Source organism: Gorilla gorilla, chromosome 1, assembly GCF_029281585.2.
Source record: "Gorilla gorilla gorilla isolate KB3781 chromosome 1, NHGRI_mGorGor1-v2.1_pri, whole genome shotgun sequence".
NCBI classification, from domain to species: Eukaryota; Metazoa; Chordata; class Mammalia; order Primates; family Hominidae; genus Gorilla; species Gorilla gorilla.
Window position 1 is genome coordinate 75,078,603 of NC_073224.2, and position 14,046 is coordinate 75,092,648.

Below are 14,046 nucleotides of genomic sequence, written 5' to 3' on the forward strand. Positions count from 1 at the left end.
TTGTATATTTGTAGGAAGTAAAGCAGGCAGAAACCTATTGCTCCCCTTGGGAATGTGGCACCATAGATATTTTTGGTTTAATCTTTGGAGAAGAAGGAAGAGCTAAAGAATAGAAAAGGGGTCGGGCAGGGAAGGGATACTTTCCCCCTAAGGGGGAAAGAGAAGATGGAAGAAAATATAAGGCAGAAAAAAGATTCTACTCTCAAAGTCATTGGGAAAAGTCCAAATTCTGATCACTTACTTGGTTATTTTAAATATTCTTAGAAGCCGGAGGGCTCGCAAGACACTGATTCCAAACGACGTACCAGGTCTGAAGATTGCCCAGACCACTTCAAAGATACTGCCCACTGTGACCTAGAGAGGCAATGCCAGCCACAGTGAGAGGAGGAGGAGGAGGAGAAGAGGGGGCATTCTACCGCCCAGCACACCATCAACAGCTCTCAGTGGGGGGTGGGGAAATAAAAACTCTCCTCTCCCACCAGCCCTACCTTCAGTAGAACTACCTATGTGGGAAGCTGCCACCTCTCTCCCATTGCTCTCCAATCCCCTTCCTAACTTTAATCCTTCACACCGTAGATTGGCTTACTGACTCCTGTCCTTGGTGAAAACTACAACAGCCAGTTGCTGCTTCTGCTGCTCTGACAAAGGAGTGGTACTCAAACCAAGGAAACTGATTAGTACAAGTTGCTTCTCAATACAGAAATCTCAGAGAAGGTCTACATTCTCTCAACATCCTAAAATTTAGTGCTAACAAGAACGTTTCGGTCCTTGATATAATAAATATCTTTCAGTCATGGAGGTCTTGCATCCCGCAATGTGACAGTTCATGGTGATGTAGGATCTGATTGCTGCAAGATGCAGCAATTTCAGATTAACATTTCTATTTCCTTTATTTTAATTATATATTTATCGAATGTCCACTATGTTCTAGATATTGTGCTAGGAGAAACAACAACTATTAATCCTGACAGCAATGCCGAAAGGTACGGACACAAAGAAACTGAGGTTAAAGTGATCTCTCACTAGCTGTTATGCCTGAAAATTGCCCGTACTCAGAACCATATGTTCCAAGTTAAAATGTAGATTAGCAAGTGTTCAAAATCTTTAGCACCTAACTGAAGCTTTGGCAGAAAAAGTAGTGGGATTGGCAGAAAGAGAAGTGGTTCAGGAGCCCAAAGTTCTGCGACCCAGTTCTGCTGCTAACTGGGTGTATGAACTTGGGCACGGTAGCTTCTATTTATTCTTGTGTAAATGGGAAGGCTAACTCCTGAAATGTAATGTAGTTCATAGGACTCCTGTAAGCGGCAGGGGACAAAAATAAAAGATACGTGAAAGCACCTTGAAGTGTTAGCACAATGTATACATTTAGATATCCATACTATGTAGAAAGTAAACAGCTGACTGAGATATTCTCTGTGAGGACTTGCTAATATAAGGGGGTGTGTGTGTGTGTGTGTGTGTGTGTGTGTGTGTGTGTGTGTGTGTTTGAATGAGGGTCTATCTAGATAATTATCCCAATTTTAAACTGAAGTAGAAAAACAAATATATAAGCTTCTCTTTCCTATGGAACCACCTCTAAAAGCAAGTCCTCTGTCCTTTTCAGGCTTCCCCCAAGATAATAAGTGGTTCAAAACTCTGGCTATGGGTAGCTTTGTAAACTCTCATGGAGCTATACACTTAAGTGTACCCTCTATAATGTATGTGTTACATTTTAATAAAAATATTGAAAATCAAAGAGCTCAGAAAAACAAACAAACCCTGCATGGGAAGGATTCACTCGCTTCTGAATTCCCTTTAGCTAATCTTATCTATTCCGCTTTTACATATTCTGATTTCAGTGCCTCATGCTGAGTAAGGAGCAAGCTGCTTATCTAAAACCAGGGCATATCAACACGAAGCAGGAGCAGGGGCAGGCTTCCGAGGACTTACCCCAAAATCAAAGCAGTTGAATGAAGAGTGAAAATAAAGGCGAGGCCCCATGCCATACATCTTCAGGGACATCTCCAAGAGGAAGAGTCCCAGAAACAGAAATTCTGCATAGTCTGGAAGTATTAAAAGTAGAGCATTGGTTCCACATGTGGGGTGGGCTCATGCACTTCTCAGCTAACACACCCACCTACAGAGGATCTCACAACAACACACCTCAGGACATTCGGTGGCCACATCAGGCCAGGGCTGGACAGAGCCTAATGATGTCCGAGTACCCTCTGACCCAGGCCGAGTCCCAGGTGCACTCAAGAGATCAGCATTGCTCTCTTTCAATAGGTAGGCCTGTCACTGGTCTTTATATGGTAGAGGGCCCTCAGGGGGAAAGAGAGGACTTACTATGGCTTTGATCAAAGAGCTGGATTCCTCCCTACATGCCTGGCAGGGACAGGCCCCTGACCCTCACTCACACCCAGTGGCAGTCTAATCTGGAGCTGACCTATAAGCTCTTCTTCTGGTCTATTTGAGATCTCCATTGCCCTGAGAACTTCCTGCCCAGGATTTCAATGATCAAAACTCCTGATCATTGAGCCTCCTTAACAAAGGAAGTGAAGGCTTTATGGTACCCAAAGGTATAACATTATGCTATCTTGTTGATTCATCAACAATGATCTGTTTACCTAAAGAATGAAAGCTGGAAACAGTCATGAGATACTCCAGCCCCCTTGAGGACGATGTGGCCTCCCTCACAGCGTGAAGAGGTAGAACCTTTCCTAGTAGGGTGCTTTGCTGTCTTGCATTCACACACACATCAAGCTGCCCCACATGGGGACCAGCAGAGGAGGCTTTAGAGAGAAGCTTTACTTACAGAGGAGGTGGGTGAGCCACTGGGGCTGGTTGTGATGGACAATGGCCACACAGGCAGTGTTGAGTGCCACAAGGCTCAGCACAATCCAGTAAAACACCTGGGATTTAACCATGTGGCGAATGGAGATGCGCAGAAGCCTTTCCTTGTGCCGGAAATAAGAGACCCCATCTACCTTTGCACTTTTGATACTGGCTCGGGCCAGAGGTGTGCCTAAGGGGGAGAAGTAAGGAAGAATGAGACTGCAAAATATCCTGTGGTCCGGGCCAGGGAGCATTCGAAGGGCAAGATGGGCTGCTCTAGTCCCAGGGCAAGGTGACTGCCACATTGCAGGTGTGGGGAATCCCCATCTTACGGGCTCAGTAGTTTCTACAGGCAGTGACCCTGTTTTTCCTCTCTGGGCACTCTCAGTCCTAAGAAATGGAAAGATTCTCCAGGCAGGACACCAGTGTCTTGAATCTTAATAGGATCGTGTTTATGTTTTTAACAGATTGGGCTTCTTTCTGCCCTTTCCTTTCAAAATAGCTTCAAGCACTGGAATTCTTCTGCTACACTGGTGATATTTCTACCACTGGTGGCACAAAACAGCAATGAGCTTTGTAAGTCTCTTCTGCTTTTGAGGATGGAACAAGACCTTTCCCTTTTTCTGGGGAGGAAAAACCTGCCATCAGCCAGAATCTCTAGGAGCACCTGAGATGGAACACATAATGTTAAATAATTGCCAATCAGAATTAGTTTAAATTTCACATGATGGAAGTAGGTGGGGGCTACTGTTGTTAAGCAAATGGCTTCAAGATCTCACATCCGTGTCCCTGGAAGCAACAGGTCCTCAGGATCCTTTGAACAATGTCCCAAAGTGGGTTCTCATCATCACTCCCAGGAGAGGGTGGATACTTCTGCAAATGGAATACATCTGCCACACCTGAAAAACTTGGGTTGGATTCTTAGCCCTAAATCCCATGTTTCATGTGAATAGCATCCCCAGGTCCTTTTGTTTGTTTGTTTGTTTTTAAATAAATCATTGTAATCTAGATTCCTTAATTACATTCCTAAATTCTAGACCCTTTGGATTCTTTCCCTCCTTGTGGTGCTTCTCAAAAGACAGGATCTTCCTTTTCATGGGAGATTCAGAGCAGTAAAAGATCTAACTGGATCCACTCACCCACAGAGGAGATATCAACACAGTGCTCATCACTGGAGTCTCGAGTCATGGCCTCTGTCCGGCTCCTCTTGATGGTTGCCCTTCGAAGCACTGCACCAGGGAAAGGGGAGACCAGTGAGAGACCACAAGTACACCCAGACCATTCTGGACAAAATTTTGAGGAATGCAGGCAAGATGCCTTGTGTGAGGCCCCTGTAACACAGGCATCTATCTGCCTTTAATACATGAGCCAGGGTAACAGAAATCAAGGATGTCTACCGGACCGCAAATGCTGTGCTCACCAGCACCTTCCTGCAAAACAAGAGCTCTGGAAGCCATGCTAGAGCCTATCTAAATGCAGGAGGTAAACAGGCACTCCGTATCCATCTGTCCTGGCTCTTCATCTACAATGCCACTTCCTGGTAATGAAAGTGGTCTCAAGGTGATCCCCACACATTTTAAGAGAAGGTCCCTTTAGATAGCATTGGTTGTAGGATGGCCTTTTCCTTGCTCAGTATCAATCACATGCCCTGGAACAAAGCAACTCTTGGGTTTCATTTTCATCACTTTAAAAGGCATTTAAATCTGTGACTCAATTCCCTTCATTTTAAAGCATGAGGGATTTTATGACAGAAAGACTCTCATTTCAAATCCCAGAACACCGTCTTTCATTTCTTTCTCCCCTTTTGATCAAGAGAGATTGCCATCGCCTAAGAGGGGCAAATGCAACTGGAATAAGGCATCAGAACATTTCCTTACCTTCTAAGGCGGATGTTCCAGCATTTTTATTTTCTTCAGCGAGCATGACTTCCTCTATATGGAAACAAATGGTTTGGTAAATTATCTGTAAATGCCAAATTATTCTGCAAGATGAAAATCCCTCAGGGACAACTTCAGCTCAGGGCAACAGAGAGAGAGCAGAGTTCAGAGCCTGTCACAGGCACCAGCATCAGAAAGAAAGCAAGTGTCACAGAGGGTGCACAGAGAGCTCCTGAGAACAGAAAGGAAGCCTCGGGGAGGGGGTGCTTGGGGTAACAATCGGCTCTGTGTCTGATACTCCTGTTCAGGAGGATACCTGTGAGAAGAGAGGAAGAGGCTAAAATCCTTGATAGGAATGAAAAATTTCCATTTCTGTTTTTAATTCCACCCAGCTTCCTGTCTTTCCTAACTCCTTGAACTTCTAGCAGCAACAGCTTCCTTAGCTTCTCTTGCCAGTGGCCATGGGTTATAACATCTACACCCTCATTCAGGAGCTGAGCCCATGTTTTGGGCTTTATTCTATGTCTCTGAGGAGGAGTCAGAGGAAGATGCCCAAAGGTCCTTGGAGACAGGAGGGGTGCTTGTGGGTTTCCTCCTGTCCCCATCGCTTCCATCCTTTGTTGGTTGACCAGAGCCTGAGCCAAAGAGGCTTGGGCCAATCATGAATTTGTCCCTAAGATAAAATTTAAAAAGTATTTGGTTTTTGTCTCTGGTTCCTGGCAGTCTTTCATATGCTAATGAAATGACTCATGGAGGAGAGAGGGGCCCTGGATAGGTTAGAGGAGGTAGCCTGTAGCCAGAACAAACAGCCACAGGACTGGAGGCTAGAACTTTCAGCCTCCCCCTACTCCCACTTCTAGGGAGGAGGGGCACTAGAGATGAGCTTAATTGCCAATGGCCGATGGTTTAATCGAGCATGCCTATGTAATGATGGGCATGCTAAATGTTGGGGTTCAGCATGTTGGGGTTCAGGAGGCATCTGGGTTGGTAAACACATCAATGAGCTGGGAGGGTGGTGTTCCCAGAGAGGACATGAAGCTCTGCACTCCCCACCACCATACCCTGCCCTATATACCTCTTCCATTGGGCTGTTCCTGAGTTGTATCCTTTATAATACAGTATGGTTTTTCCAAAGTTCTGTGAGTCATTCTAACAAATTACTGAACCAGTGGGGAGTAGGGGGACGGTTGTAGGAACCGCAGATTTGTAGTCAGCCAGGCAGATATGTTGGTTGCCTGGAGATCCCACTTTTGGCTGCCATCTAAAGTGGGGGCAGTCCTGTGGAACCGAGCCTTTAACCTGTGGGGTCTATGCTAATTTGAGGTAGTATTTAGTGTTAGAATTTAACTGATTGTTGAACACCTAGTTGGTGTTAGAGAACTGAAGGACTGGTTGATGATGAAATAATATATTTGCTTGTTGGAGTTCTAAAATGACACCAGACAGTCCCCTGTACTCTTCCCACTTGGTGTCCCCAGGAGCAGTCCCATACTCTACTGAGGTGTCATCATCTGAAGGGGAATATTTTCTACTAAGACTTGTTAGACCAAACCTCACTAGCATCCCTCCAAGTGCATCAACAAAATAGCCCTTCTCTCCCAAGTCTGGTGGGATCCTGCATGCCCTATGAGGAGTGACGGGATGAGTCTGAGCTCAACCCATAGGCCAGGGAGCCAGAGGCCTCGTTAAACATTCCCTAAGATCCCAGCTGCTGGGGGAAAGCTAGCTTCAGACCCTACTAAACAATGGTTTAATTTAAACACTTTTAACAAGTAAAAGGACAGTAGGAGAGGTTAAAGTCATTACCGTAATCCAGCTACAGATAAAACTGAGAGTCCATAATGTATTTCCTAGGGAGGGGAACATTTTAAGGCTGGGATGTTACTCACCGGATGGCCATTATTACCAAGTCATAAATGTTTGCTTTCTTTTTTAAGTATAGCCTCTGGCAAAACGCTAAATTAACAGGTTAAGTGTTATTGGTGGGGCACTGCTTCCTGCAGACATAAAGGGTTTTTAAGTCATTTTATAGCATGTGTTTGGAGGGCATCATTTAAAAATTAGGAACTTGTTAAAATACCTCATAGCAACTTTAATTATCTTAGCCAGATTAATTATCTTAGCCAGACAGTCACTTTTGTTGTGCACAGTGTCTGGGCTTTGGGGTGAGCAGATCTGGGGACCCCCCAGGACAGATGGAAGGTGTGTGATGCTGCCGAGATCTCTGGGAAGCACTCAAGGGCTCTGGATTTGCTGAAGCCATCCCCCTTCCTCCTCACCCCATGCCTTTTGCCAAGTTCGCTTTAGAACTTGAGTGTCTTTCCAGGGAAATGTAACCCATCTGTCTCTGATTCACTGGCGCTCCATTTGTAAAGGGAAGGGCCAGGAAGCACACTTTGACGTCGCAGTGCGTCTTTTTTCTTAGAAGGAGGAGAGAGCTGGCTTTGCCAACTGGAAGAAAGGGAAGCCTTGGAATTCTGCAAGTATTTGAAAAGCAGAGCCCCAGCGAGCAGCATACCCTGCCACCTGACCTGTGTGGGGTGGCCAAGGCTGGGAGGGCTCCTTCCTGGGTCTGCTGCCAGCTCTCTTAGTGGTCTGTCAGATGGCTCCTCCGCCGAGAAAGCCAAGGACAGCTGGGACCATCAAGCTGCCTGCCTGGCCTAGAGGCAAATCTGCTTGACCTCCCATGGTAAGCCTGAGTTACCATTCTGGGAAGCGGTAGGGGATATTCATGTCCACTTCATCCCTACACAACAGCCTTGGAGGAGAAAGGGCGAAATGCAAGTATAGTCAACACACATTGCTCATGTTTCCAGAGGCTACAAGGGAGTGCAGATCGCAATCATACAGGTACCCTCTCAACCCTTGGAGGTCACCAAAAGTTGACTGCAGAGCTTAGAGAGGGTTTTTGTGTGTTGGCAGTCACAGTAAGTGTTATAGTGTCATTCCAAAGCTCCTACAGAAGAATAAGGCTCAAGCAACTAAGCACTAAATCATACTCCAAATTTTTCCTCTGTGACCTCACTTTTGTGCTATGTTTTCTATTAGGAATAGAGAAAAGATACTGTCATACGTGTAGTTTTTATTTAAGAAATCACTTGTTCCTCTGGAAGAAAATGAAGATATATAATACTAATGCAAACCAACCTTTAAAATAATAAAGAAAGCAAACCCGTCCCTTTTATTGACAAGTATGGGGGTGATTGATGCCCTTCATAAGCATCTGAGCCACAGCCAAACTTGAATCTGGTGGCTCTGTGGGTTAATGAAATCATGATAGGTTTGGACCTATTCTCACAGGCAGCTGAGAACTATTCCTAATGTTGAGTCACAGGGTAAGAACTGATGACAGCTCAAGGCTTAGGAAAACACCTGTTCTCACCATTATCTCCTCCCTGGACGGCGGCACTACTAGTCCCTCTGCTTCCAGCCTTATCCTTCTATGGTCTATTCTCAATGCGGCCAGCACGTGCTCCTTTATGGTCTAAAGTCAGAGCACGTCAGTCCTCTGCTCAAAACCCTCCCGTGGTTCTTGTGTCAATCAGAGTGAAGCCCATAGCCCTTACAAAGCCCCATAAGGTCAAACACGATTGCTGCCCACTTCCCCCATGACAGCCATCACTCTGTCTCCTGTTCCTCCTCCCTATTCCTTCCCCCTTCTGCTCCTTGGGCACCCCGGCTCACTCCCATGTTAGGTACTTGGCGCTGAAATACTCCTCTCCCAGAACTTCTTCTGGCTCACTCCTTCATCTCTTCAAGTCTACACACCAATGGGCCCACCCTGACCTCCTATTTAAAACTGTGGCACATTCTATACCCCATACCCCTAACTTGATCAGTTTTCCCATCATATTTACCACCTTATCATTGTCTTATAAGTTACTCATTTATTATTTTGTTTATTGTTGCCTTAGCCAACTAGAGAGCTTTACAAGAGAAGAGCTTTGGTGAGCTGGTTGACTGTTTGGCTCACTGCCATATCCCAAGTGCTTAGAACAGGGTCTGGCACAAAGTAGGCACTCAATAAATATTTGCTGAATGAATGGATTGCTGTGAGCACCAGGAACGGTATTATAAAACGCCATCAGCCCAGTCTCAGCTCCAGGATTGGGTTATGTTACTTTTACTCAGTTCACCTTGCTAAGATGCCTGCCTTAAGGTGTTGGGACAGTTTGATAGACAGGACAGTTAGACCCCAGAGGAAGAAAGTGGGATGAGCAGGGAACCTTAAGAGCCAACCAGGCATCCAGAGTGTCTCTCTTGTCTTGTCTAGGCTGCCCCTTGAATGGGAGCATTGGGAGTGAGGGGCCGGCCCTGATGTCTCTGCAGCCCACTCACCAGCCTCCTGCAGCCCCCCAGGCCTACCTGCTTTGTCTATCCAGGCACGGTAGCCATTCAGCTCACGCTCAATCTGCTGCTGGCGCCGCAGCTTCATGAAAGCCCTTCGGTTCTCCACTCTCTCTCTCTCTTTGGCAAATTCCCTGTGGACAAGAAGGATAAGATTCACTGGGTTTGGATAGGGCCATGACTAAGGGAAAGAGTGAATCAAGCAACAGAGAGAGAGCATCTGAGCAAGTACCTCTATTAAGCCCATGTACCCTTTCCCCTGACCCAGGCTGCAAATATGACCTCCTTACAATGTTACACAGAAACACACCTCATTCAGCCTCACAAAGGAAGCCTTCCCAGACTAGCTGCATTCCAGTCAGGACCAGCTGATTGCTTGCTCTGTTTTGAAAGGTATGTTCTTAGCCATGTGAGAAACTAGGTTTCAAAATGCCATGTTCCGCCTCTTCAGCTACAACAAAAACCCTTAACCCTCTGAAGGGCACAGCTACTCTTTCTCCTTTTGATAACAATAGTGATTAACGTAGATTGACCAATTATGATGTGTTGGCCCCGTATCAAGGTTTTTACACCCATTAACTCATTCCATCCTCACAACCATCCTATGAAGTACTAATACTATTAAAATTCCCATTTAACAGATGGGGAAGCCAAGGTTTATTGAGGTGAAATGCCTTGCTGGGATTTGAACCCTAACCACAATGCTGTGTTGCCTCTGCTGTCCTGTACTCTGGTGCTCAATAAAAGCTGCCACTGAAAATCAATGAGCCTGATGACTTCAAAGGCTAAAATGCTATTTGAAGGTGACTGATGTCAGTTAAATAAGAAAGGAAGGGACGTGAGAAGGACACCTGACTCCCATAAAGCCAGTGGGAAGGTGGCGGGGGTGGGGTGGAGGGGAGATCATGAGGCAGAGGGAACACTCAGGTGAGGGTCAGGGTCAGGAAGAAGATAGAGCCCACGATGGGCTCAGGGGGCCAATGCCACTCGGTGTGACAACAGGAATGAGAAGGCTACAGCTCCATGGGAGAAAGAGAAGAGAAGAGGACTAAGGGCTCCCTGGTAGAGAAGAGGAGGATCAAATGTATTGGGTGAAAGAATGGGGATAAATAAATCACAGTTTGCTAACAGGTTCCTCCAGAAGCCACCTCTAGCAATGCCTCTCTCATCACCAAACACCCTTCCAGGCTAGGATGCCCTTACCAGTGCAGTGCCTCCTAGCCATGGCTCAGGTGTTCTCCTACTACCTGGGAAGCTGTTCTACTTATTTAATGTGATCCCCATAAAGAGCTGCAGGCCAGGCACCGTGGCTCATGCCTGTAATCCCAGCACTTTGGGAAGCTGAGGTGGAAGGACTGTTTGAGCCCAGGAATTCGAGGTTACAGTGAGCTGTGATCGTGCCACTGCACCCCAGCCTGGGCAACAGAGCAAGACGTTTAAAAAAAAAAATAGAGCTGCAGACTGAATCTGAGGGAGTCCAGCACCCACTGTAAGTCCTGCCAGTTTCTCCGTCATGTCTAGGAAAGAAGAAATGAGTGAGGGGCTGGGGGATGGGCCCCAGCTACAGTGCAGGGAAAGGGAAGACGCCAGTCTACCATAATGCCAACAGACACCTGCTCGTGTCACACCTGGCCCTCCTGCCAAAATAGAGCTGGTGTCCTTGGGTACAGCCACCTGCTTACAATCAGGCAGAAGGTGTAGGGAAAGGCACATTGGAAGGAGAAATTCTCCTGTGCTTCGCTTCAGGTTCATTGGGTTCTACTAAAGGTGCTATGGGGGAAAGGAAGGAGAGAGTCAAAATGAAGAGCGACCAGGGCCAGTGAGGGCCAGGGTAACTGAATTCAAGCCCTGGGATGCCTCCTTTCTACTTTCTGAATTTCAGAAATTTGAAAGTAACAAGGGGCTGGCTTGGTTCATGACATCACCATCCACCAAAATTCTTACCTTTGGATTTTTGCTTCTTTCAGTCCCTCCTGTCCAGTTAGTACCATTGTCCTGTTGGTTCTACCTTCATAAAAGCACTTGAATTCACCCTGCCTCTCCATCCTCACTATCTTGGTCCATGATCTCATCCTTCCCTGCCTGGACCACTGCAATAGCACCCGGCTGGTCTCTCAACCTCCTGTCTCTTTCTCCTCCTTTCACCCATCTCACACTATCAACGTTATCTTTTTAAAAGGTCATTCACTGGATCTTACCACTTCCAAACCTCCAGTACTAACCATGGCAAGTAACATGTGTAGAGCACATCTTAATTTACCAAGCACCTTCATACATTTTGCTCATTTAATCTTTACAACCATTCTGAGAAGAAGGTAGAATAGGTATTTTCATCCTTAACTTAAAAGTTATGCAACTTGATGGAGTTTAAGTAAGAAACAGAGCCAAGATTAGAACCCAGGCCTTTCTCTTGTAAGAGCCCAAGTCCTTCATGCACCACATATTTGCCTAGCCCAATGGCATTTTTATATGTTACTTTACCTTTTCATAGGTCTGTGTCTTGATTTCTCAACCCTGGGGGAATCCAGGGAGGTTTAATAAGAAGGTGATATTTTGAGCAAGACCTTGAAAGAGGAGAATTGAAGCAGGCTATGACTGGAGGAACATAATCATCCTTGAGCATCTAGGATAAGCATTATGACCAACATATCCATTTTCCAGCTCAGAAAACTGAATCTAAAGGGACTTAAGTGGCCCTTTGAGAGGGCAAGTGTCCAAGGACACATAGCCCCTCAGAGGAACCACAACTCTCATATCTTCTAAATTTCATCTCTTTCTACTCTATTAGCCCCTCTTCTATGGCTTCCATCACCCTCTGCTCAATGAAGAGGATGAAGCCTTCAAGCGTGATGTTCAAAGTCTTACACAGTTGGAGCCAAACCTTTCTCTTCAAGCCTTGTCTCCTCCTGCCATCCCTATCCACCCCCTGCCTGCCTACAGCCCACCACAGCCACACTTCAACTACAGCACATTTCCCACTTACTGAAAAGGCAGGATGGGCGTTCAATGCTTATCTGCCTGGAATTCCTTCTTATCTGGCTGAGTCAAAACCCTTCTTCAAGGCCAGGCTGAAATGTTGCCTCTTCTGTTTGGGACCCACCATCACTGCACCCCAACCTTCTGGCCTCCAGTCTACCTCTTCCCCATCCCTTTAGAGTTCATCTTGCAGTCAGACCTTTACTATGGTCAGCTGTATGTCTCTCCTTCTATGTGAGCTTTTTGCAAAAACATTCTGTGCCTTATTCAACTTTCTATCTTCCTAGACTAGAATAGGCCTACCACATAGTATATGTTCAGTAGATTTTTTTTAATGACAAATATCCAGGCTAACTAGGAGAAGTCATAGTTCTTCCCTGACTCCCAGAGGCTTAAAAGAAGGAGTACTCCATCTCTGCACTGACTCAAAGGGAGCAGGTAAACTAGGAGCAACTCCTGCACACTGCCACCAGTTTCTCTTCATTTGACTCCACTATAATCAGTGTAAATTAGACTATGAAGAATGGGGTATGTCATCTCTATAAGGCCCCCAGAATGACTATGTAGCTTGATTTCTGGTAGGATAGGCCAACAAACCCCCGTCTAACCTCCCTTTATCTAACCTCTTCTGGTTCCAGGTTAAGCGCTGTTTCCACATGCCTCCTTGTGTTTGGAAGTTTCCTGGATCCAGGTCTCACTCGTTGGGTTCCCTGCTCTTCTTTGCCATTGTAGGCTCCCTTTCCTCCCACCCTCCCACCTGGCATCCTAGCTGGAACTCACAGTCCCAGAGCCCAACCAATTTGGCCAAGCCTCTTGGCTAAAAGAAGTAAAGCAACGAATGTGCACCACTGGGAGTACCTCCTAAGCAGCTCCAGCACCTTAATGGAGGACGTGGGGGACCTTCTTTATGATGCTTTATCAAGCAGCCTTTTCTGTTTTGTTCTTTCATTGGGAACCTGGGTAGCAAGTCCAGCACCTGTGTCTTTCCTAACTCTTACAGCCCCTCCGCCCTCGCTGCTGTAATTGTTAGTACCCATGGCCTGTCTCCCTGACTAGTCTGCAGGCTTCATGAGGTCAAGTAAAGCCTTCATGAGGTCAAGTATCACATTCCAACAAGGGTCAGCGAAGCTTAACCCAGTGTCTGGTACGATAGATTCCATAGATTATAGAAATAAAATATCAAGAACAGCTAATGTTCATGTAACACATTTAAACTTGTTAAATTTACAAATCATTTTCATGTAAATTATTTCATTTATAGTTTCAAAAGCCCTGCGAGATTCAAAAAGATTACTTGCCCAAGATAATCCAATTAGCAAGAGGCAGAGACAAAATTCAAACTAATGTCTTCTTCCAGGTTATGTGCTGTTTCCACAATGCCTTAGCTGTCTTCCCTGCTATCTAGAAGTCAACATTTAAAATCTACAAGAGGGATTTCATTTCAGCCCAAGGTTGAGGAAAATAAGGATATTAAAACAGACGGGTTTTGTTTTTCTTTAAGGGACTATCCTTTTCATTGAGACAGTAGCATAAAAATCCATTGCTCTGTGTTGGGTTATTAAAGACCTAGAATAAAATTCATAGCGTTAGTCAAGCTAGTGATATACTGCTTGATTTTGTGTCCATTTATTCATACACATATTGCATTCTGGAGAGAACAGGAGCAAATAAGATTCAGCTTCATAAACCTTAGATTTAACATGCCCATCAGGCTCATGGGTATATATGTGGCCAGACCTGCGAAACAAAGCATACTCGTTTAACTGGTCCCTCTCTCCTCTGAGGATCTGAGTACCCTGTCCTCTTCACAGAGGATCCTGGGGTTATTCAGATGATAATGCATATTACCGTTATTTAGTTTACCAGATGACTTCTGAATTCCCCCATTGAAAGGCAGCTCATAGCAGGGCACTATGAATATCTTAATTTATCCAGTTCCCTTGGAGCAAGGCATAGAACATGTAAAAGGGGGAATCTGGCCTATAGAAGAAGAGTGTTCATATTCCCTAAGGCCCCTTGGCAACAGCCTGTG

General features: G+C 45.7%; 1 protein-coding gene across 1 annotated transcript in view; it reads right to left on the reverse strand.

The window, feature by feature from the left end:
- CACNA1E (calcium voltage-gated channel subunit alpha1 E) overlaps positions 1-14,046 on the reverse strand; it is a 497,630-nt gene that overhangs the window by 86,970 nt on the left and 396,614 nt on the right. Inside the window, exons 10-15 of the mRNA XM_063710329.1 lie at positions 9,057-9,172; positions 4,692-4,745; positions 3,954-4,043; positions 2,795-3,004; positions 1,930-2,042; positions 242-354 (exon numbers count right to left, since the gene is read on the reverse strand). Coding sequence (XP_063566399.1) covers positions 242-354; positions 1,930-2,042; positions 2,795-3,004; positions 3,954-4,043; positions 4,692-4,745; positions 9,057-9,172 — 696 coding nt within the window. The remainder of the gene's footprint in view (positions 1-241; positions 355-1,929; positions 2,043-2,794; positions 3,005-3,953; positions 4,044-4,691; positions 4,746-9,056; positions 9,173-14,046) is intronic.